This window comes from Centruroides vittatus, unplaced genomic scaffold (assembly GCF_030686945.1).
Source record: "Centruroides vittatus isolate TY-2023 unplaced genomic scaffold, ASM3068694v2 contig_3118, whole genome shotgun sequence".
Lineage (NCBI taxonomy): Eukaryota > Metazoa > Arthropoda > Arachnida > Scorpiones > Buthidae > Centruroides > Centruroides vittatus.
The window spans coordinates 267,022-292,527 of record NW_027122009.1 but is presented as its reverse complement, the minus strand read 5'-3'; the positions used below and the strand labels follow the sequence as shown (position 1 = coordinate 292,527).

The following is a 25,506-nucleotide window of genomic DNA, read 5'->3' as shown; positions in this document are numbered from 1 at the left end:
ATAATAAATTCATAGGACAGAGAAGTAAACAAACATAAAAATATATTAAATTTTAATTTAAAATTGAAATATTTTAACTAGTTTTACCGGTAAAATAACAATTTTCATTAAGCATTCTTTGCATGTAGATTAATTGAAGTGGTTTCTAATATATAATTATATATTTTTCTTTTTTATAAATTAGTTTGGTACGAACCAACTGATATTGTTCAAGCTAAAAAACCTTTTTTGACAGAAGATTGGAAGTCTTTAACCTATTCATCTCCCAATTATAACGAGTTGAGAATGATGTACAGTTGTGTATCTGGAAAGGATTTAAAATCGCTCGAATCAGAAGGTATTTTGTGAAAATAAATAGCATAAAAAGCACTTAACTGTTTAAACTTATTAAAATTGTATAATGATTGTAGAATTAAAAAATAAGTTCGCATATTGAAGAATAAAGTTCTTAAAACGACGAAGTAGCCCTATCTCCATTATTTGCCAATATACAAACTTTTAAGATTTTTAGTTCTACAATTTTTATATAATTAAATGTGATGAATGTCAGTTTACAGCTTTAATTGCTTACTATTATGTTTATTTAAACATTTTAAAAAGTATATAATATAAAGAATAATTAGAAAATATATAGGATAGTTATAAATTCTTTCCCTGATTACAAACATTTATTGCACAAAAACTATGCTATGTGGAAACATGCGGTTTGTAGCATAATTTATGTTGATTTGTGGGGTTCTTTGCTGTAATTTTGCACTAAGTGAACGGTTCAGATGGTGTTGTAGTCACCGATATCAAAATGACGTTTCTTTGCAGGAAAAGTGCAATTTGTTCTACAGTTTCAAGAAACAAACTCATAAATTATCTTCGATAAAGAATACAGATGGAAAATCACAAATTAAAGTTTTTAAAGAAACTGGTAATGTTGGTGACCTTAAAGAAAGTAAACTTTACATACCAATCTTTAATGCTTTTCACAAATTAAAGGGAAAGGTGCTTATTTTATATTTATTAGGTATTCTGAAGAAATACGCGCAGCATTGTAATAAGAAAGAATTTAAAATGATCGCAATGTAAATGAATTTACAAACTAATATGATAAAGAGAGGAGAAAAATTGATTAAAATGTAAAACAAATGTAAATGTAATTAGTATTTCTTTATTTACTTTAGAATTTATAATTACAGTAACTGATGAAGCGAATTTTCGGAAGCTTCGTCACCTAAAAAAAACGTTGGTTCATAACTTTCAAATAGTTATGAACCAAAATAAGCATCTTTCAAACTTAGAATTACTATTGCTTTTGTACTTTTATTATATTAATAGCTTTTTATCTCACAAAATTTATTTGGTTAGTGAAATCTAAAATTTATTTCGTAATTAAATTTTAAATAATAATGATAAACAGAAAACAAAAAAGATATAATTTTGTAATTACTTTCCATTATTATAATTCTAGCGAAAATTTTGTTTTGCATCAATTGTTTTATTAATAGTCAATAGATTTATAATTCAAAACACGTGATTTTATTTCGAAAAAATGATCTTGGAAGATATTTTTTCGAAATCTGATATTTTATAAAATTAGAAAATTATCCTGAATATTAATTCGTACTAAAGAAATAATTTATAATTTAAAGACTTTTATAAAAATTAATTTAAGAAATAGATAAATTTTAAAAATATAGATCAGGAATTTCCAACCTTTTCCATGCATCGACGCCTTTTGAAAAACTTTTCATCGCCAATTTCCTTCAATATTATATATATGTTCAACAGCACTCGTACATTAATTTTTAATAATTTTTCATATTTGCAGTTTTATTGACCCCCTCTCAGACTTTCATCGACCCTTAGGAGGTCAATACCGACTCAGTAGGGAATTCTGATATAGATCATTAATTTTCGTTTGTTATTAAATTTTATGTAACATTTTAATTATTAAAGCGAATCTTTCATAATATATCTGCTTCTGTGTGTATTTTATGTATAAAGTATATGAGTCATAGAGACCTAATTAATTTAATTTTAAAAAAATATTTATTAATTATTTTACGTGTTGTATTCAATGAATAATCTTTGAGTTTAATTAACTTGAGTTCGAGTTTTTCAAATTGGTACTTGCTCTATAGCGATATCAACATTTTTAGGAGCAATGGTGTTTGGAAAGTCAGTGGAATCATGCTCGACATTCCAAAGGCCATTGTCGAACTTCTAAGCTTACAGGAAAGCGGCGCTGAACGTCCGACGTACACGTTTTCGCGTTGAAAACTTCGGTCTCAACCTCGCTATTATACGTATGCAGTACAGTACATGTATGTACAGTACAAGCTATATAGCGTTGCTATTTTCATTTTTCTGGATCCGCCACTGATGAAAGGTGTAACATATATGAAAGTAAATTATCTTTGACAATATGTGGTATCATGGACTTCCGCGGGGGGCAAACGGGACACTCCCTGGGATCGCGTAAAAAATTCCGAAAATTATAATGATAAATTGATTGAGTGACCTTACACCCTCGACTATGGGAATGGGACGCTTTGATACAATACTGTATTCTAACGTTATCATCTACTTGTGGAAAAAAAAAAAAAAAACCTAAGAATTAAATAGAAGTTTATTGATGTAATTAATCACTTGTCTTCAAGTTTTGTCCTCAGGAAATTTTTCCGCGGATGTATAGTATTATATTTTGGCATCTATGTTAAAGAACTAACACATCTGACTTTAAACTTTAAAGCATGAATTATAAGTTAAGGCTAACTTAAATAATTCTTTAATGTAACTTAATGTAAATTATTTACATTAACAAATATGAAATTGTACAGTAAATATTTCTTTAATAAAATCGTATTAAAAATTTATAAAAATTCAAATGTTTTTAGAAATTTTCCTAACTTTGGTACGTACAAATATCTGAATAAATTCCATTTAGGAATATGCCTGATATCAGAGAAAGTTCAGGTTTTAATTTTTAATACTTTTTGAATATTGAATTTAAATCGGAAAAGCCGACTAGTATAATCCCTAAATTTTAAACTTGTAATATATCATTTCAAAAGAATAGATGCATTGTGTCGTGCGTGTGTCGTGTGTATGGGCACCGCAGAAAAGTTTCAAGGGGGCAAAGCTTGGAAACAAATAATTACATCAATAAATTTTTATTTAATTATTTTTTGAGCTTTTCACAAGTAGATTACAGAATACAGTAATAAAATTTTACAAAGACAAAGCGTCCGATGGTCGACGTTGTAAGGTTACATACAGTATCTCAATCACTTTCGATTATAATTAGTGGAATTTTTTATTCGATTCCTGGGGAGGGCAAGTACTTCGTTTGCTCCCTCTGCGGATGCTCATGGCCGTGTGTGTGTTTTTTTGTAGATTATATGATCAAATATAAACTATTAATGCACTTTCTTTTCTCAGACATTACACTTATTTTATTCAATTACGTTTATTCTTTAAAATAATAATTTGAAATATTTTATATCCCGTTACTCCCTTTCTTATACGTTTAAGTGATTCTATTGCTTATAATAAAAATATACCATATAAATGTTTATTTATTTTATTTACATATATTATTAAAATTTATTTATAAAAACAGCTCCATTATATTCCAGAAATTGAAAGAATTCCGTTGGAAACAATAATAAAATGTTGCATTCAACTAAGTGAACCTCTTATGCATTATCTACACACTTTAATAGTGACTTTGGGAGCCAAAGGTGTTCTTGTTGTAACAAAATCGACTAATGATGAAAAATTTCCTATTTGGAATATTAGAAAATCTAAGGTATTCTAAAATTAATTATTATGATTACTTTTTCAATTTTTTAAAATCAAATAATCCGACTTGTGAGTAACATTTTACAGGTTAAACCAAGCGTTACTCATTTTCCTTCAGAAAAATGCCTTTCTGTTGTAAGTGTTTCTGGAGCTGGTGATTGGTGAGTAATAGAACTAAACTCGCCTTATTGTTTTATATGAAAGTAGCCAATTTACGGTATATACAGGGTTCCTATTAAAATTTTTGTTTTAAATTCCTTGACCAACTTTGTACAAATTCCCTGACCCTCACATCCCTTACAGCAGGGATGGGCAATCTTTTTCTAGTAAGGGCCACATTTCAAAACTTTTGAACTGACGCGGGCCGCATACAAGATAAAAGAAATATTCATATATAATTATAAATTAGCATACCGTATTTTACGGACTATAAGACGCTACGGACTATAAGACGCACCTGAATTTTGGAAGCAATTTTTCGAAGAAAAAAGTGCGTCTTATAGTCCGTAAAATACGGTAGGTATATTAATTTAGCTTTTGGAACTGATGTAAACGTAATATATCGGAAATATTTAGTTAAATATTAGTCACTGGCAGTTTTAAAATTAGTTTCGATGTGTTTGTTAGCCGGTTTCTTGTTTTAATTTTTTCGGAAAAACTATTCACATACATGAGTTGTAGAAAATAACGTTTGAATTTTTGCTGTATACGTTATTTTCTACAACTCGTGTATGTGAATAGTTTTCCGCAATAAATTTAGCTGGGAATTTAAGCTGGAAAATTGATATATTTATTAATATTTTATGCGACGCGGGCCGCAAAAAAATATTAATGCGGCCCGAGGGCCGCGGGTTGCCCATCTTTACCTTACAGTATGGCACATTGACAAAATAAAACAGCATTTGACTTACTATGCACATATGCTATTGCTTCTCCAACTTTTTAGTTAGTTATTTTTTCTAATTAACAGTTATATATTTTTTACAATTGTCAAATTATTAAAACTAAAAATAAAATGTTTTATTAAATTAAAGTACTTTATTCTGTTATTAATCCACAACCATAAATCTACATGGCTTTGAAAAAAGCTATTATTTATTATTCATTAACAAATCCTGTATAATCCATGTACAAAAGTATGTATTTATTAAATTTATCCCTTAATAAATTTCCTGAACTTCATAAAATATTAATAAACTGGAAAAAATCTAAAATTGCTTTGTTACGCAATAAATTATTAAAATGAAAAATGATAAATATTGTAATACCATTTAAATTAAAATTGTTTATCATTTTTAGTACTTCGTAAATTTTTGAGGAAATTTTGTGTATGCTTGAGAGAAATTTTAGGTTCTGAAAATATTCTGCATAAGTTTTATAAGTTATTTCATAAGTTGTATTGCACCACATTACTTCAGACGGCTACACTTAGTCAAGCATATCGTGAGCAAAACATCAACAAGGCAGCCAAGGAGGCAAATTCCCTGACTTTTTCCGAATACTAATGAAATTTCCTGACTTCCCAGGCACGTAGGAACCCTTTATATACTACTATTTATAATTTGATCCATATTACTAATAATTAGTTAAGTATTTTACTTTTCATATATTATATCCAGTTCTAAATAACCCTTTAAAACTATCAATTGGCTTAACCCAATTTAAGTATCTATATTACTCAAAATTTGACATTAGGAATCCTCAAAAGTTTTAAGCCAGTTTATAAATCACAAATATTGTTTTTATAATTGATTTTTTTTTTTAATTGCAAAATGAACATTTAGTTTTGTTTTATTTAATTGAGAAAATTTTAAAGTATTATTCTAAATCGAATTCACTAATTTTAACGAAAAGTTATTAAACAAATTAAGTAATATCTTTATTAAATACAAATTTCCAAAAATACGGATCATCTAAATATAAATTATAGTTTTTTAGCAACTTCATTTATTATTCTCTTTATTATTGATATAACCGTCTTCATCATTACTTAAATCATCTCTCAAATATATTTTATTCATTTATTTCAATAGCAATTATTAAATTCTCATATAATACAAATACGTAGCTGGAATCTGAAATGACTTAATTAAGATTTAAGTTTGTTGAACACCCCGAAGGAAGCAAATAACTCCGAACTAAAGGAAAATGTTAATTTATGCATTATCATCAACTCCGAACACATCTTTTATGTATTTGCCAGATAAAATTGTACCTCAGACAATATATCTACAAATATTTATTAAAAAAAAATATTTTCTAGAAAATAAGATCGCTTTCATTTTCAGCAACGTCATTTAATTAATAACTTTTTAGATACTATGAAGTAACCTATTCAAATTTATCAGCTTTTGTATTTATACTTATTTAAGCGACTATAGCTATCCGAATACTTTTAAGAACATTGATATTTAAGCTTACTTTCCACAGAAAATATCCCAGAAACTAGAAAAATCATTTTCAATCTAGAAATTTCGGATCGAACGGATTCCGGGTGGAAAAGAGTTGAAAGTATTTCCACTTTTCCGTTCTGTTATATAACACCAATTGGATTGGAGAGTGATATTTTGGTAACGTAATTTTTTCCAATTGCTAACAACACTATTTGATTACTTAACGTTTTTAAATTAAATGGCGAAAAGAGATAATAAAAATTCGACTATGACTGCATTTTTAACTGTCTCGATAAGCGATAACTTTCATGTAGACAAGATATGCAGTATTACCAAAGTAACGTTTATTACTTCTGTTATTGGCCACGAGAATTAGCTGTGTTCAATTTCTGGTTTAGTGAATACAGGACCCACCAGTGGCCAAGTGGTTCCTTTCTCTGAACACTGGGAATTCGGTCGTGGGTTCGCGCCTCGCCCGGACGGGCTGGCCACGTGGAGTTTTTCGGGTTTTCTCCACGTCTATAACTCCTGAATAGGGACCAGTTACCCTTAAAAGACCACCTGAAAGGCACTATTCCCTGTTGCCCGCGTATAACAACAAATATATAATTACTAACTACGTCACGTCGCAACTTACCATGGGTCCACCATAGCCTAGTAGCTCTCACCTAACATAAAATACAAGACTAGTGGATACAGAACGTAAACAGATTTTTTTTCTCGACGATTGTTTCTAGTATTTCTTTCTTGTTCCTGGTGATACGGAAACGAAACATTTTTATTTTAACTGATCGTGAATAAGAATGAAAACTATTTTGGACCCGGGATCGATCCCGACAAGTCGAAAAAAACACAGGAATTTTTCGGGGGCAATCCGTCCGGATATGTCCAATCCCAGCCCCCATTGCAAACCTGGCCAAACCCATAATGCGTTTGCTAAAAAAAAAGACACAAGTTAGTGCTTATAGGACGGAGAAAGTAAAAAAAAAAAAAATGGTATTGTTAATGTAGACAAGGAAAATTAATGCCCCCAAAATAGCATTAATAATAACTTTAATAAAAAATTAAAGTTGAATTTTTTTGTCACTTTTAATGTAATACTGTTACAAATTTTTTTTGTCATTTTGAAGTTAAAAATTCAAATTTTTTTTGCTATTTTGATATTTGTGTTAATATAAGAACATATATAGGGTGATTCAAAAGTCACAGAAATTTTAAAAGATTAATAACTCTCAAACTATTTACAGTAAGATGGTGCGGTTTTCAAAAAAATGCTTAAAAAGAAACGGATTTTTTTTATGTGTAATAAAAATTTTAGTATCAAAATAGTTACCTTTCTTGCTATAGATGGCGCTTGATGAGATTACATAATTTGTGAAGTTGTTACTAGAGCTTACACTAAGAACATTTTTATTCTTTTATTTTTACTTTAACAAATATACAAATGGTTTCAGTTTTTTACATACTGTAATTCAAGTTTATTTGTTAGCTAATGGGAAACTTAATTCCTGGCTACACATTTTTGAATAATACATAAAGTCAATATTTCTTTTCTATTGCTCCAATACAAACATTCATATTTTATTGAAATTCCTAAACAAATGTTAGAGGAAACGCAAATTTATGATTTCCTGCATCAAAACAGATATATGCGTCTAGTTTCTAGAACAAAAACAAGTCACACTAATCATAATAGATGTTCAAATGATTTCTAAAAATCCCATTTTGTAATCGTTAGGATGGAATTTTTCTTTCTTTATTTATTTATAAAAGTAAGGGGACCCGGGCTGTTTGACTCTCCTGGTTACGCTACGAATTATAATATCCGTTATCACTTAATCACTAATGAATTGTATTTATAATATAAATTGCATAAGTAATTAGAATAATCTTCAAAATTATTATACATAAAAAACGTTTTAAAAATAACCACTAGTTGTTTTTATATTATTTATAGCAAATATAAAAATAATATAATTTAAATGATAACTTACAAGAAAAGCATATTGAAAAGCACAAGTTTAGCCTGTAAATACACAAATGCACGAAAGTAAATATCCTATCTATTATTTACTCACTTTCCAAACATTTTTCAACAAATGTATATGTTTGAATAGGACAATGACATTTTATGGCATGCATGTGTAATACATTTATTTCGAATTCTCTTTTGTAAACAATAGTTAAATCAATATCTATTGTTTTGTTATAGACGTATAAAATAAAACTATATTTATATATATATAATAAAACTAAATTTTTTTATATTTATAGGTCTATATATATAATAAAACTAGTTTTATATATAGGCCTATATACTATACAAGTATAACTTATGTATAATCTGTTTTCTTCACATCTATTTAATAATTATACGAAATTAATTTATTTTATTTTATATATTAATAATAAATTAATTTATATTAATTTATTGTTCATTTTAAGATCCGTTTTCAATCAATCAAATTGTTTTTAAAATTAATTGTTTGTTGATTGAAAACTGATCTTATTCCTGCCTGATCTTATTCCTAACTGATCTTATTCCAGTCTTGCTGGCTAATACATTATAGCTTAGATAAAAAAATAAATAAATAAATTTGAGTGAGTTTTTCCTCTAATTATGAATAACGAAGGTTTAATGATACAAATAATAATCATTTTTATTAGACAGTATTATACTTTTTTATTAGTTAAAACATTAATTTAATGCCGTTTCAACATTTTTAGATCAGCAAATGATTTATAGCATAATTTCATTTCATTAAAGATCGTAGATTCTTGCATTAAAGAGTTTTCATGTTACATTAACCTAATTCTTTACATCTTCCTCCTCTATGTAAGCATATATCAATACTTTAGGTTAATATCTTCCTTTCTAAAATAATCTCCACTAATATTTTTATAAAAGTCATTTTACATAAATTATTTATTATTTTTATTGAAATTTTTTGCTTCATATAATATATTTTATTTTAATTTTATTTTAATTTTAATAGCTTAACAATAAAATATATTAAACTTAAATTAAACTGTATGTATTGATTATACAAGTTGTTATTAGCATGGGTTCCGGCCTCTTAGAGTTGGCGCTAATGGGTATTAGTATGCAATTAAAAAGCAAATTTTATTTAATTAAGTAACCAATATTTATCTTATTAATACTATAAATAACTATTTCATGTAAGTATTTGATACTGAAATTTATTATTTTTTATTATAGTTTTAAAAATAAGTTTATCATTCATGTTTTTAATACTAAATCTATGTAAATTTTGTTTCCTAAATCTTGATGTTGTCTCACAAATAAACACATTCTAAATTTAGGAAAAAGAATAGTAGGATATAATGCAGTCACATGAAGGGTCTAAGTTTGAATCCGATTGGATTCTTATAATTTTTCATAAAAATTTAGACCGAGGCGACGACGTTTCACATTTATCAGTCCTGCTGGCTGATCCATTATAAATCAAGAGAGTTCATAATGGATTAATCGAAATTTTTGTGCTCTAGTGTTTAACTAACTTTCATCAAAACTTAAATATAATATAAAGAAGTTATTCATTTGCATGTAAGCAATTGAATAATGTTATATTTATACCATATGTTTGTGTAAATGAATTGCTAGTGCTATATACAATTCTAGAATGTGAAATTTATTGTATATAATTTAATTGGATTCTTAGCTCATTCTTTGCAAAACTGTATAAATTTTAATTAATAATTACAAGCTTGAATTTGTGCAAAGTCTATGCTTGTAAAAGATTTCAAACAGTAGTTCTCTTGGACTACTATTAAATCTAGAATTACTTAAAGTGATAATAAACATAACGTAGTGTTTTTTTTTTTTTTTTTTTGTAAGCAATGAAAAATAATACAACATACATTATAATATACAATTGTATTATATAGAATTGTTTTCATTATAAAGTTATAATGAAAACAATGCATATTTATGATGTAAAGTATTGATTTTAATTTATATATCTTTAAGTTCAGCAATTAAGATGCAACTAACTTAAGCATCTGCATTGCTTTCATTAATTATAATGAAAATTTATTATTATTATTAATATATCCGAGGGCGAATCAAAAAAGAGTGAGAATAAATTTATTAGGCAAGATCCAGGTTGACATGGCTTTTTACGAAGTAGTCTTCATTCAATTATATGCACTTGGCCCAACATATCTGCCTGTCCTGTAAGATATACTGGAATCCATCTTTTGAAATCATCTTCAGAATGGCCGTTTATGAGCCGAAACGCTAGCCCCGCTGCTCCGATTTCAGATGAGAGAACAAAAAGAAAAAATCATACAGAACAAGGTCCAGACTGTATAGAAGATGCGGCACTCATTCGATGTTCGATGGTTTGATACACATTTCCCATGGCCAAAGAAGGCCAAAGTTGTTCGGTCTGTGGGAAAAGTAATTATGATTTCCTTCTTAGACTACGGGAGGATGGTTTAACAACATAAAATGCTCCTGCATTCGGCGGTTACTGGGTAGTGTCACGTAACAGTTTTGAAGACCCTGATTAAACACATCCGATGAAAAAACCCCGAGCTGCATCCAGCTGATTAACTTCTACACCACGATAATGCAAGCCTTCACGTTCCAACGTTATTGCACTGACAAAACATCGAATGTATACTGCACACTCTGCTCCGTGTGACATCTTTTGTTCTCTCGTCTGAAATTGGAGCGGGTGGGACCAGTTTCGGCTCATCAACGTGTTCTGAAGAAGGAGGTGGTTCTGAAGACGATGTCAAGAGACGGGTTCCAGCACGTCTTCCAGGACCGGCAGACATATAGGGCCAAGTGCATACAAATCAGTGGAGACTACTTTGGAAAAGGTCATATCAACTTGAACTTTACCTAATATATTTCGTGAGTAATAAATTTATTCTCACTTTTTTTTGGCTTGTCTCGTATAATTCAAATAATATAAATTGGAATACATTAAATATGTATTTTAATTTATATTATATTTCATTGCAATTTACAAGCACATTTTCAACCGTAAATTTATTACACTTGCAGTAGCTTAAAAGCTTAATGCACAGCGCTGAAGAGGTGTCACTGCACTTATACGAAATTATTTCTTTATCTTTCTATAATTAAATTCAGCTTGTTTAAACAAATTTTGTTTCTTTTAATTGCTTACAAGTATGCGAAATGTAGGTTACTTTCTGTTATCAAAAATATGATTGAATTAAGAATCCAGTCAACTTATCCTCACTTTATGAACTAAAAATACGAATATAGGACGCAGTAAAAAGTAAAATAAGAGTATTAAACTTATACAAACAAATTAATTTTTTATTATTTATATTATAATACCTTACACCGTGTAGAACCAATCACCTATTCAGAAATAGCATTTCCATCATGCAAGTTTGAATATTTCTTTGCATTATTTAGTGAAAGAATTGTGAATTATTAACTCTTGTGAAAATTTTAGAAAATCTCATCTGACATCAGTTCCGCCCTTACAGAGGACAAAGTCATATTATAATTTTATATTTTTCTAAGTTACCAAAGAATTGTAAGGGATTAGTTGCCAACAAGTCCAGATTAATAATTAATCTGAATTAATAATTGCTAATTTTGATTAAAAAATAAAATGTTATACAGTCGAACCTTCAATAACGAACAGTTCTAAACAGCGACCATTTTTTCAGGAACTTTTTTGTAGAAAAAAATGCATACAAAATAACCTCCAAACAATGGTCATTTTTTTATGTTCCCCGTCAGTTTGTTCAGAGGTTTGATTGTATTTGGTTATTGGAACATTTATTGAAATTATTTTAATATTTCTGGACAGAGTAAAAAGTAGAGCAAAATATTAATAATGATTATTATAAGTTAATAATTTTAATGCCAATCATACTTTTCCTAATTTTTTTCCATCGCTTTTAATCTGAATATAGACTACTTAATAACCTTAATGATTAAAAATAAAAACAAAAACACACCTTATATTCCCAGAGATTGAAAAATTCCTCCTCGTATAACATCACGTAAGCAATTTCGTAAAAACAATAATCATTTGTGCGTGCGTGTATAAATTGACCGATTAATTGCATTTTTCATCTCACAGATCAGAAAAATATCAAAGCGAAAGTTTTTAGAAAAAACAATGCTGTAAGGGAATCCTCTTACACTTTTTGAATGAGACCATAGACTAGACGTAATTTGTTTACCAGATTGCTGAAAAATGTAAATTTAATACTCAAATCGAATATATCCAAAGACGTGCTTTGAGTGTAAAAAATATTATTTTAGCAATATAAAAATTCTATCGTAAATGTTTTAAATTGATACGAATTTTAAATTAATAATGTTTTATTTTTAAGGTAACGTTTTCGGTATCTTGAGGTTTCAATAATAATAAAAATACCGGTAATAATAGTATGATTTTATTGTTAGTTCACGCATTCTCGAGTTTAACAAAGACTGAAGCTCATACAAAGTGTTCGAACAGAAATGTACAGTACATGTAGTTACTATTTAATATTTATTTTGTATTATTTTATATTACCAAAAATTAGAATTTGTACTACAGATCAAAATTACGGATCTAAAGCACAATATATCAGTTTAGATAAACACCAGTTTAAAGTACAAAAGTTTGTTTATAGGAATGTAAATTTAATAATAACACTTTATTATTTCAAGACCTCTGTTCCGGGAAGCATTATAGAGGTGACGTAGTACATATATTCAAAATTTTATACACTAAGGCATACGCAAGAAGAAAGAAAAAGCTGGCAAGGGCTCCTGAGTGACTTTCCCGACACTCATAATTTTACAAAGTTAAATTTGTGTAGTTCGTCATCTGTTACGAAATTATATTTAAAAGTATTTCTATATTATTAATTATTATAAAAAGGAAAAATACTTATTGATATTTTGGGGTAGGAGTAAGTTTATAAACAAATTGTAAATAGTAATAACGAATAAAACCTTCATTAAGTCTAACATCATTTGAGATATGACAGGTGAGCCTCCTCCGTCTCGCCAATTCTTTATCTTTAACCGCTTAAATTTAATAGCATCAATGCCCCTAATATAGAAATTAACCTGCCGAGTTTCAAAATTTTTGATTCATTCAGTCCTGAGATATAATGCAAAATAGACGCACAGACACACAGACACACAAAGAATTTTGTAAGGTGTTTTTTAAATATTTTCAGATAAAAAATCCATATTTAAAACACTGTTATTCTAACATTAAAATAATTGTTAATATATATATGTAAGTTATTATATATATATAGGCCTATATATATTCTTAATTTGTCATTTTTTGCTTCTGTCTCTTGATAATTAATAAAATATTAAAAGAAATTCAGTTCGGTAATAATTCAATAAAATATATCATACATCAAAATTTTATTCGATGTTCGATCCGAAGATATAATTTATTAATTATTATCGAAGATGACTTTCCAAGAAAATCTTCCAGCCACACCCTAAACAAAAGAGGAAAAACACATCATAACATAAAAACAATCTTAATGAGATTTTTTAATATTAACTTGTCACTAATTATTGAGCATTGTCAAATTTTTTCTGGAATTCGTAAATATTAAATGAGTAAAATTTAAATAGTTGCGCTACACAATTTCATTAAATAGATTATTATATTTTGCTTTAGACGTACTGTACGGTGAGATCTCGTTTTAACGTTTCTCGATTTAACGTTTATTCCGATTATACGTTCATTTTTAATTGCCCTGAATATATATTACTTTATAAAAACCAAACCCCTATTCTAAGTTTTTCTCAATTTTAAGCAGAAAACGTTAAATAGGGGTTCCGCTATACTTCGTTTCACATTAAGTTAAATGACTTTTATTATCGATTTTGCATAGTTTACGAAATGAATATAACGATTTTTTTTACATAAAACTTGTGGGGATGGTGGAATGGCCCCACCCAACACACGTATCATTACAGTGCATTTACACACACCCACATCATGATTAAGTTCTACATTTTGTTATGTTTATAGGGTTTCGGGGTGGAGTGGAGCCATCAGCTAAAACGTCATTAAAATGCATTGTCAAAATTTTTTTATCAGATAAGTTGTATATATAGGCTGTATGTGTTTATTGCGTATGTATACATATATACGCGTGTATATATAAATGCATGGAATTCCTGTTAGATGCTGGGCAAGTTGTACTTGGTTGTGCTAAATCTAAAGTTTGTAAACTATTACGTAGAGTTCTAAGAACGTAATTAGTGACAGAGACAAGTGCGAGTAGTGCGACAGTGATTTTTATCTGCCACTGATACTTGATTTCAATGTATGAATCTGTATAACCTACATTGTAGGCCATATAGTATTTGATAATTTTTGTGATGTATTTTGGTGTATGATTAACAATAACTATATTAATAAGATCCGTTGTTTAAATAATCACTTTAATCTGTCGCGAATAGTTGTCATATCTACGAGAATTTCTCTAGTTTAAGAATTTGGAGTTTTTCCTTCTAAATGTACAGTACATTCAAATGTTTTAAAGAAAACAATTTTACGTTGCTTAGAACTTTAAGAAAGCTGTAAGTACATAGGAAGTTTAATTTTAACAAATAATATTTTTTCTTTCAATTATCTGAGTTGAGAAAAGAATTTGCTACCTGTTATGACAAGCAGTTTATTTTATTGTCTCCTCATTGTTCATTAATAAGTATTGTGTTCTTTTTTAAAATGTATTTCCTATAAACTTTTCTTGCTATTTCTCGAACGTTATAATCTCGTTTATTTTATTGAATACGAATATAACATATTTAATAGCGAGGACGCATCAAATTTTCATCCGTCTACCAAAATAATTATATAAAGACTTGTATTTGTAAGTAGGTTATCTTTAATTAAATCTTTTAAAATCGAAAGCGAGAACCTTCGCAGTTTTTCTATGTAACTATTTGTTTCTTAAATTAATTTAAGATAGAATACTACCTGTTTTGAGTGACTCGGCAACATATCTGAATGTAGAATATTAAACTAATATTTCTTTATATGAAGAATAAAAGTTCTTAATTTTAATGCAAGTTTTCTATTAAGCATCTGTTACCAAAATAATATATTTTTATCGATTAATAATTAAATCTTTAGGCCCGAATTATGCTTTATTTTTTAATAAAGCATAATTCGGGCCTAAAGCAAAACTCGCTGATGATGAACTTTGTCCTACTATGATATTAGCAAAGTTATTACATCTACATTTTCTATATTTTTTGCCTTTCATATTTCAATTTCGTAGGTTGGAAAAATCACAGTTTTACCTAATTTTTAAAAATAATAGTCACTATTTAAGTATTTTTGTTGTAAAATAATCCACAAAACGAAAGACAATGCGCCTCATTCTCATTATAATTTCATTAGTAAATGCTCTCAGAATGATTTAATATAAACTCTATATATATAATGTTAGGATTACGTAAATATAAATCTTTATTAAATTAAAAATAATTTATTTTTAAGAAAAAAAAGACAAGGATTTTACATAAAGATTGACTCCTCTTTCGGATTTTCCTTCAATGAAGTTTGAAGCAATCAAAGTAAAAAAAAAGAAAGAAAAAAGTAGTTTTTTTAAACTTGTTCGCCTATAAATATATGGGGAATGCATTATATAATTTTCAAAAGGAAAGAATATTTATAATTCATTTTTATAAACCCAATTTATTCGACAGAAAAACGCTGAAATATCAAGGGTAGTGCCATCTGTCGATATCTTTTCGGAATATTCTGAACCATTTGAATGTAATTTAGTCAAAATCCCGTGGTTAATAATAATAATATTGATATGATAAATCAATAAATAGTCATTAATAGTTTAAGTAGATTGCATCGACACAAAACTTAAAATTCTGTTAAAGCGGTAGAAACGTAGCTAATTATTATCGAGGCATAATTATCAAATTTTCAAATTTATGCTTAATTGAAATAAAATATATATTTTTTACTTTTTGTATGCTTTATCTGTCGATCCTTCAGAGCGTTTATTGCTGCTTGTCATTAAATGTCATATATTATACAAGGTATGAAAACAAAAATTAAAAAAGTTGTTTTTTCCTTAATTTTTACGAATTGCTTTCAGATAAATTTAATAAAAATATATTTGAATTAATGTTGAGTTGATATTAAAATGCCATATTCAGTTTTTATTCATACATTGAATTTGTATATACTGGTATTGTAGCTTATTTCATTAAAAAAAAAAAGCAATAATAACAGAAACATGATGTTCTCAGATTGTAGCGGTTCTGTTTCTTCTGTATAATGAATCCTTTTAGTTAGTTATTTTCTAAAGGCTTTTATTAAAAAATCGAGCAACGAATGGCTTAAGTTTCCCGGCAACATTTAAAACTGCATGTGGTGCCGTCTGTTATGATATTTCATTTTAGAAAACTTTTTATATACAGTCAAACCTGTTTTTATGCGGGGGATAGGGACCGCATTAAAAAAAACGCATAAAAAAATCGCACGAAACTTCACGAATGGCTGTAAAAAATAGTTTTCGCAACACAATTAAAAAATGTTTTTTATGCGGTCCCTGTTGACCGCATAAAAAAAGTCTCACATAGAAAATAACTCAAAACGGTACGAAATAGAATTTATTGACAACAGATGTCAGCACTTGACTGCATCGTCTGGTCTATCGTCTGTTTTACATATTTTTGTCCAGGTGGTGTTTTGTTGACTTAAAAAGTAAATTATTTCATTTTTCGCATATTCATGCAATAATATTACTATAATAAGTGCATTTATGCTATAATAAGTTTATTTAGCTATAATAAGTCAACGTGAGACATGACGAATCGCACGAGACTAGTCGCCAACTATACCGCACAAAAAAAACCGCACAAATTAAAAATTCGCGTTAAAAAAATCGCACAAATAAAAATCGCACATAAAAAGAGCGCATAAAAACAGGTTTGACTGTATAATATTTTATGTACAATGTAGAAAAATGCAAAAGCACCTATTTATTGAACAGATACACTGTATACAGAGAGAGAAAATTATGTACAGTACAAAACTTGCATACAAAATACGTACAAATATAACAATTTTAAATTGATATTTATAAAAACTTATTTCAATTAAAAATTATAAATAAAACGAGCAACTATTATTCATATTTTTAATTTAAAATACTCCATCTCAAATTAGTAGTGTCTTTCCGTGTACAGTACATCATACTTTTCCTGTTAGCAATAGAGTCGTGCTGGTCATCTATCTAACTCAGTGTTTCCGAACCTTTTTTGTGCTATGCCCCACCTAAGCCTTTCTAAAATTCTTATGCCCCCCAACATATACGTTGAACTCTTTTGGAAGGTCTCTCGTTGTCGTGTTCGATGAAGTTTTTCTTGCACTTAATTGCCACACCGTTTTGTCGTAACCACGATAAAACCCAATCCTTTCATCAAAGTCTCTTGCACTTTCCAGTCATTGCCAAACGCGACCTGGAACACCACAACTCACGTCTATCCACCTCGAGGTCTGGGCAAAGAACGTCCTTTCTCCTGTTTCACCGGCCTCAAGGCCTCGTTCATCTCTTTGTTCTCAGTGGTTCCCAGAATTGTTAATCCCACCCCAAGGGAAAAGGGGTTATAAAGGAAAGTTCTAGAAGGAAAGGGAAACAAAGAACACAGAAAATTAAAACTAACTTAAATCAATATTTACAATAAATATGGCGTACAGCGGCTATTCGCATTTTTCACCGGATGCTCGCCCTCTGGTGTTTAAAAACGAAACTATTCTATGTGTCGTTTGATTCATTCTTGTGTATTATCAGCAGTAAAGATGAATAGCAATAGAAAAAGCAAAGCTTTCTGTTGCGTTCCAAATTGCAATTTCAAAGTCTGAGCCTGATATAAGTTTTCGTATATTCCCACATGAAAAACAGATGATTATTCGGAAATCGGTCGGTTATATTTATGAGCTCTGAATTCTGAAAGAATGGATTAGACTGTTAAGAATGGGCGGTTTTTCCGATTGTCCAGCTTTACATGAACAAGTTATGCTGTCAATTTTAAAAGATATTTTTTTAAAGTTTAAAATGCCAGTAATTTTGTGTGGGACACAGGGTCGGATTTAAGCATTTCGAAGCCCTAAGCTGAACTCTGTAAGTCCCCTTACCAACTCCTTCACAATTTTAAAAGCCAATCATAAAAAGAAAAGAATTAAATCAGACTGTCTCTCTGATTCAATACGGTTATTGGAAGAAAAAGATGTGAGGTTTCACTAGTCTTTTGTTTTATAACTGAATTTCATTAAACTTTTTTACCCATTCCATTAAAAATCTTTTTTAAAATTGGTTATATCAATTTTTTTTTAAAAAAACCATATGTTAATTCTAAGGAAAAAAATTAATGAAATACTACACAAAATAAAAAGAAAAGTATATTGTTGGTTTGTAAAAAAATGTTCATTACAAAATTTGAATGAAAATATTTGCCGTCCGCGTCTTCTGTCTTCAACCAAGGTAATAAGCGGTAAGGGGACTTACAGAGTTCAGCTTAGGGCTTCGAAATGCTTAAATCCGAAGGTTAAATAAGCGAGACACAGAGAGCCTTCTCTGACTTTCGTCGACGTCTCCTGTCTTCTCTCGAGAGGTTTTATAGATGCGAACATACACTTAATAGAGCATTCCTTCGTTCCTGGTGCTTGGCCGCATCAGGAGTTTAGGTGCTCTGCTTTATTCCAGTATATCCTGTTTCGCCAAGCTTTGTAGGAGTTTACAATTTTTGGAGCGGTCGCAGCCGCATTACAATTTTTTCCCGACATAAGTATGTTTTTTGTCATAACATTTTTCATACAGAGTTTGAATGAATTATATTACAGACAATTAATGAATAATAAATAATGAAAAGTGAATGAATAGTTGTCAGATTGAGAAGTCCGTGCAGAGTTATTATAAAACAGTCTTCGCACAGTTGTTGAAATCCCAGTTCTTATATAATTGGAATATAGATGCGAACACAAAGATCCCTCTTCATCTCCCGTCTGCCTTTTCGCTCGATCGTGTTTTCAAGAAACGACACACAGAGAGCCCTCTCTTCCTCCCGGCCGCATCTTCTGCCTTCATTCCGCGGCCTTAAAGATGCTTGGACACACAGAGCCTTTTCTGCCTTCCATACATTCCTGAAGTATTCTTAATCACAAAATTTCCGGGAAAGCTAAGAAAAAGGAAGAAAAAACGTGAAAATTTGGAACAAGTTTACGCTTAACAATAGCTACTTACGATAGAAAAAGCCAACAATACATTCTAAGAATTCATTAGGTATTGTTGGAATATATTTTTAACAACTCGTGACGTATTACGGTTCCATCATATTTTTACGTTACATGTTACGTAAAAACATTAATGGATTTGAAATATTTCAGAAAGGATTATTTTGTTAAAATAATATTTATTAGAAAACTTTTTAAAGTTGAAATAATCTTTTTTCTAATAAATAAAATTATAAAAATGTCGAATAATTCAATTCTTCTACAGTAATGTTATATGTATTTTTGAAAATCCAAAAAGCAATTTGTAATGTTAAAAAAAACAATTAATTATAAATCGTATTGTCGCATAGAAATGAAAAGAAATACCTTTTTGCCAGAGTTAAGAAATATACGAACAAGAACAACGTTACATGAAAACATCATGTAACGTTGTTCTTATTCGTTGTTCTTGTTGTTCTTTTTTCTTGAAAAATCTTAAGAACAGTAGTGTAATCATTATATCAGTAATCATACAACGTTAAACATGAAAAAATAAATCCCCGGTACTTTCTGTTCCCATATATAAATTGCTTATATGAAAAATACAAAGGCCAGTTTAATAATTTTTCCGTTCATATTAAAGCAAATAAAAAAAGAAAGAAAATAGACTATCTAATATAATAGAGAAGAAGTAAAAGTACAAGATTATCAATTGGATACCGCAGGAGTCGTATACCTGTTCACAGCCCAAATACTACATAGGAGAAACTAAAAGAATATTAAAAAACGTCTCAAAGAACATGAAGCGGCCAGAACATTAAAAATTATTGCGATATTATATTAAAAAATTTTATTTTAAATTTAATTTATCCAATCTGAAAAGTGGTTGATAATAATAGTTGATATGCTGGTACTCTACAAACAATTTTAAATGTTCTGGTACTTTAACTGACTAATATAATAACAACGGACAATATAACAGACAATTGGAAAAATTCGAAGGGTAAGCATCCTGTGTTAGTTGCCATTTCCAAGGGAAATCTCAACTCTTTTACCCTCAATTATATGCAAATAATTCTTAATCAGAAATCTTTCATCAAAATGCAAGTCATATTGTCGCGATTTTCTTGTGAGTTGTAAATCTTTTCGAGTTTCCATTTACATTTCCATTTATCTAACTGGTTTGAAAATGTTATAAAAATATTCCACTTCTCACCAGATTTGCAGTAGCCAGACATATCCGTCACAAAACACTTATTCGGATTCTCTTGTTTCTTTTTCTCGCAGAAAAAAGTTACAAAAATGCTTGAAAACGGTAAAACTACCTATTAACCAAATTGATAAACCTCTTCTCGCCGCAAAGCGACTCGCGCGCCTGCTATCGGCAACTTGACATATTAACTCTACTGTAGAACATAGCTGAGCGACCAGTATATCTATCGACTCTGCTAGCATCAATCCCCTTATAGACAAACATCCCTACAAAATATTCCATTAGGATAATGACTCGCTACTGATTCTTCCAAATTCTCTGATCTAGTAATTGGAAAACTTGAAAAATTGAAAAATTAGATTGTTAGGCTCAAAGACCGAAAACGCTCATTGAGCGAAAAAACCGTCCACAACGCGTTGTGGCTGTTTTTACAAGTGACCACAACGCGTTGTGACTGACTCAAAAAGACCACAAAGCAAAATTCGCGTCGTGGCTTTCATGATATTTGACCACTACGCGTTGTGGTGATTAAGAAAGCCATAACGCGTTCTGAACGTTAGCTGATGCAACCACGATAGGGGGTGATACGACGCACAGTGGTTTCTAACTTTAAAATATGGGTTCTAACCTCGAAACATTTTTGTTTACAATTTTTGATTCTAAACAACATTAGTTCTATAAGTTTTCCTAGAAATTTAATTTTCATACTTAAAAAATTTCAAAGAAATAAAATATATGGAGAAAAATACACATTTAGTTTTTTTTTTTTTTTTGTTTTGTTTATCAAATTTAAATTCATCCACATTGTAGAGTATTAAATAAGGCAAAATCGCTAAAGTGTGTAGCCTTCCCTTATATGACCTTACTCTATCTGAATTAGGTCTAATTATTAACTACTGTATTTACTGATATTTTTAAAATATGCCAATACGTGACTCAGTTTCATTATTGTTTAATTAATTAATTCTTTTATTTTATTAGTTTTGCTGCTGCCACGATTGCTTCCATTATAGACGAATGCGATCGAGAAAACTGTGTTCGAGCGGGTATCAGAGCGTCAATTCTTTCTTTAAAGTCGTATCAAGCAGTGCCTAACGACATGACTTCGTCCATATTGAACCGATGACGAAAAAAACAAAATTGAAAAAAAAAAATATATTTTTGCCAAGAAACATTTAAGAAATATAAATTGAATGCTGAAATAAATAAATGAAAATAAATAAATCAAATGAGCTTATTATTATTTGAGGGTATAGCTAGAGTAATTATAGCAAGGATGAATGGCTCTAGTATCCATCCTTAATCTCAGGGTCTGGGAGTTAAGGAGTATTCGAAGAGGAACAGTGTCGGGGGGTTTGCTCCGATAAAATTTTTAAAAGTGTAATATATTATTATTAGATCATGTACCGGTACGTACAATAAAAAATGGTTCGAAAGTATTCGAAATTTAAACGTTAAAAGTTAAATATTTGTCTAAAAACTACAGTATAAATAGTCAGAATTTCGTCCTTTGAAACAAGGTAGAAGGTAGCTCAGACATTTGTGGTCCCTCTGTAGCTAGGTGCCTGTTAAAACTTCTCGCCCTAACCTGCTGAATATACTATATATACATACAAGTTACACAAGAGATTTGAGAACTACGTACAGTTACTATACACATGGTAAATAATGATAAACAACATGAAAAAAACAACAATGGAAAACCATTCGCACAATCACGCCTTCGTTCTCGGATCTCATTAAATCCTTGTCCAAAGTCCGAGCCAAATTTTTGTACCACTTTCCACTTCGCTAACCTCTCCTTACCTCTCGCCACCCATGTCTCCTTCCCCTTCCCGCATTCCTGTTTGTCTATCCTCTTCTCCTTTCATCGGCTCGTAACTTTTCTAAATTTTCACTTTGGTAACTTGAACCAACTTTTCATCCGGAGCCGTCGAGAGGGGAGACCAAGGATTTTTCTTAAGTCCAGAGTAAACTTAATCGCTCGGCCGTCCCTCTGGGCATTGAGCGAGTCATTTTCGTGCCTATTGTAGGTTCAGACGGGGCTACGAAAGGAACTCGGCTAGCTGCCCCAGCTGGTGGAGCCCACATAACTGGATCAACTATCCATAAAAAATTCTGGGGCCCAGTTCGCCGGGACCATCTAGCTTAGATGGCGGATGCCCGAGGTGATAAAGACATAAACCCACCACTCTGGTTGATAATTCTGGTTCATAACCTTCTGGACATAACCATCAAAAAATGTTTGGGGTGGTTTATCTCAGATATGCAGGCTCCTTTGACATCCTTTCGTCCCTGTCGTTCAGGGTCTAGCCGAACCCACGATGGGCCCACAATAGCTCTTAGTGATCACGGAGCGGAAAGAGCTTTAAAAAAAAGTCATATTCTATGTGAAGTTCGCCATTGTAAAGGCGCTGCCCGACGATGGTCTGTCTTAGTGAAAGACAGGAATACTCGCTTTTCCCATCTCTCGTCGATGGGATGAGGTCCCGGCCTCACACTATATAAACTAAAGTATTGCATTCAATAATACTGTTTTGTGCTCATTATTCACTTAATATAATGTATTTATTTATTTAATTAAACGTGCCCTCCAGTGGTCGAGTGGATAAAACTATTGAACACCAATAGTTGGTCATGTGTCACGCCTCTTCAACGGACTGGCCACGTGGCGTTTTCGGGTTTTCTTCTCATTTGTGACATCTAAATTTTCCATAAAGACTTTTCGGGAGGCATTTTTCCTCGTCATATCGCCCATACGTCGCATTGCCGTAACCAAATAAAACTAAAAATTTCTTTAAACATTCAATTAATTAATTTCTCCAAATACAGTCATTAAAGAAAAGTTACATATCATGGAGGAGGCATTGGAATAATCGCTGGATTTGTAAATGGACGCCTAGGGACTAAATTTTTTGGCGTACAACATGGATTCAATATTTTGCTGTCAGAATGGGCCAGATTGTGGGCAATTGGTAGTTACTTGTTAAACACAAGAGTGGGCGTATAAGTTAGGGAGTAGGGACAACTACATTCCAAATTTAGAGAAAACAATGGGGAAAATTCGGGCGAAACAAGTAGAAAAAACAGACAGAGAAAGCAAAAAGGTTAAGAAATCATCGGTGATGGCAAATTAAAAATTGGTATCTGTATTTTTTATTTGTTTAAATTTTCCTGATGTGCCCGTACATCCTGAAAATCCTCTTTAATCAAGACGTGACCGTACATCAGTGATTCTCAACCACTGTGCCGCGGCACTTTAGTGTGCCGCGAGATTTTTGAAATGTGCCGCCACTGCGGATATCCGTACAGTACATAAGCGACGTCAGACAAGTAGTTCAATAGGTTCTATCTTCCTAGGGCGCATTTGGAAATTGTAACCGGTGTTACCGGTAACTGCCGGTAGTTACCAAAGCGTGACCTAAATAACCAACCGCGTTTAAAAATCACTGGTATGACGTCCTGCGGTACTTACCGAAATAACTGTATGTGCCGTCAAATTTTTAAATTGTTACGAAAAAAAGGTTGAGAATCACTGCCGTACATCGACGTCTACAACGACATACTTCGCATCTAAAATTTCATACAAATAAGAAGAGGAAAATGTGTCTAATTGACGTGCGAGGCACATACATTCGACATCCTTCGCTCCCGCACAGCATTAGAAATATCTAAGTCAAGGACTCTGATATAATTTCCGCACCCACTTCCTGATGTTGGGTTGAGATGCAATAAACTTGTTTGTTCTAACTTGTGTGAATTATTTTCTTAATTGTAAAATACACTAGTCCGTCGTTAAACCGCTTATTTCGATATACTGTATTATGCCATCTTATATACGGCTTATTTGGTTTGTATCACTACAAGTAGTATATAGTAACATATACATGCGAAACTCTGGATTAAATATCTGAGTCGATATTTTAATTGCGAGACTCTGGAACAAATCTCTGAGTCGATATTTGGGTTGTCTGACTAACGAATTTCTAACATAACATTTTTTTCTGATTATAAGATATATATAAAGAAGAAAATTTAATAAAAGTCGTCATTTTGACTACAGGCTTTGAAGCAATATGTCTCCAATTATGGTTAAATTAATGAGTAAAGATACTAACTGGAGAGAATTTTTTATGTTAAATAATATTTCAGAAGATGCAATTCGCCAACTTCAAGATAAAGTTGATTGGGATATTATTTCGGATAGATCGGATAGATTAAATTGGGAAAAAGTTTGGAGAAATAAACCATATACTGAAGACTTTATGAGAAAATATTTTAACCACTTCTGTCTCAGTGCTTCATTCGATGGGATTTCATAAAATGTAACTTTTAACCCTTCAGGAGTAATTTTAGATTTAGCATACGATGTGCAAAAAGGAACGCAACAATTTTTAGGCACAATGTGCCTTTTCTATTTGAACTATACAATGAATGCATTTATATCTATACACCAAGCTGCAGTTAAAGAGTAAACCGTATATAACTCACGAATAAGTATAACTATATACAACTATAACTTTATGTAACTATTACAATTTCATAAAATCGCTATATCTGTACACGAAACGATCAATTTACTCAATACGTGATTCTCACCGATAACTAGCGCCAAAATCTTTTGCAGCGGCGAAAAATGGAAACAGTGTGAATACGGCAATTTTCTTTACGGAGGACGGCCTTACTAGCAAAGCGATCAAGAGACCTTGGCTAAGCTTAATTAAATATGTTGTTTAAAATAAACCACTGATTAGTCCTAAAGTTTATCGACATATGGTTCATTAATTTCACAAGAGCTGATTTAAAAAAAATAATGGAGTTTAATGTTTTGAAGTTCTTTAGTAATTATATTTCATCAGTTTAAATAACTATTATT

At 30.4% G+C, this 25,506-nt stretch overlaps 1 protein-coding gene across 3 annotated transcripts in view; it reads left to right on the top strand.

Annotated features, from left to right (window-relative positions):
* Positions 1 to 21,924, top strand: part of LOC136973217 (uncharacterized) — a 232,433-nt gene extending 210,509 nt beyond the window's left edge. For all 3 annotated transcript variants that reach the window (XM_067267918.1, XM_067267919.1, XM_067267920.1), the window contains 4 exons: positions 185 to 337; positions 3,630 to 3,802; positions 3,883 to 3,956; positions 21,612 to 21,924. In XM_067267918.1, the coding sequence (XP_067124019.1) occupies positions 185 to 337; positions 3,630 to 3,802; positions 3,883 to 3,956; positions 21,612 to 21,756 (545 nt within the window). In that variant the 3' untranslated portion in view covers positions 21,757 to 21,924. The remainder of the gene's footprint in view (positions 1 to 184; positions 338 to 3,629; positions 3,803 to 3,882; positions 3,957 to 21,611) is intronic.
* The last annotated feature ends 3,582 nt before the right edge of the window (positions 21,925 to 25,506 follow it).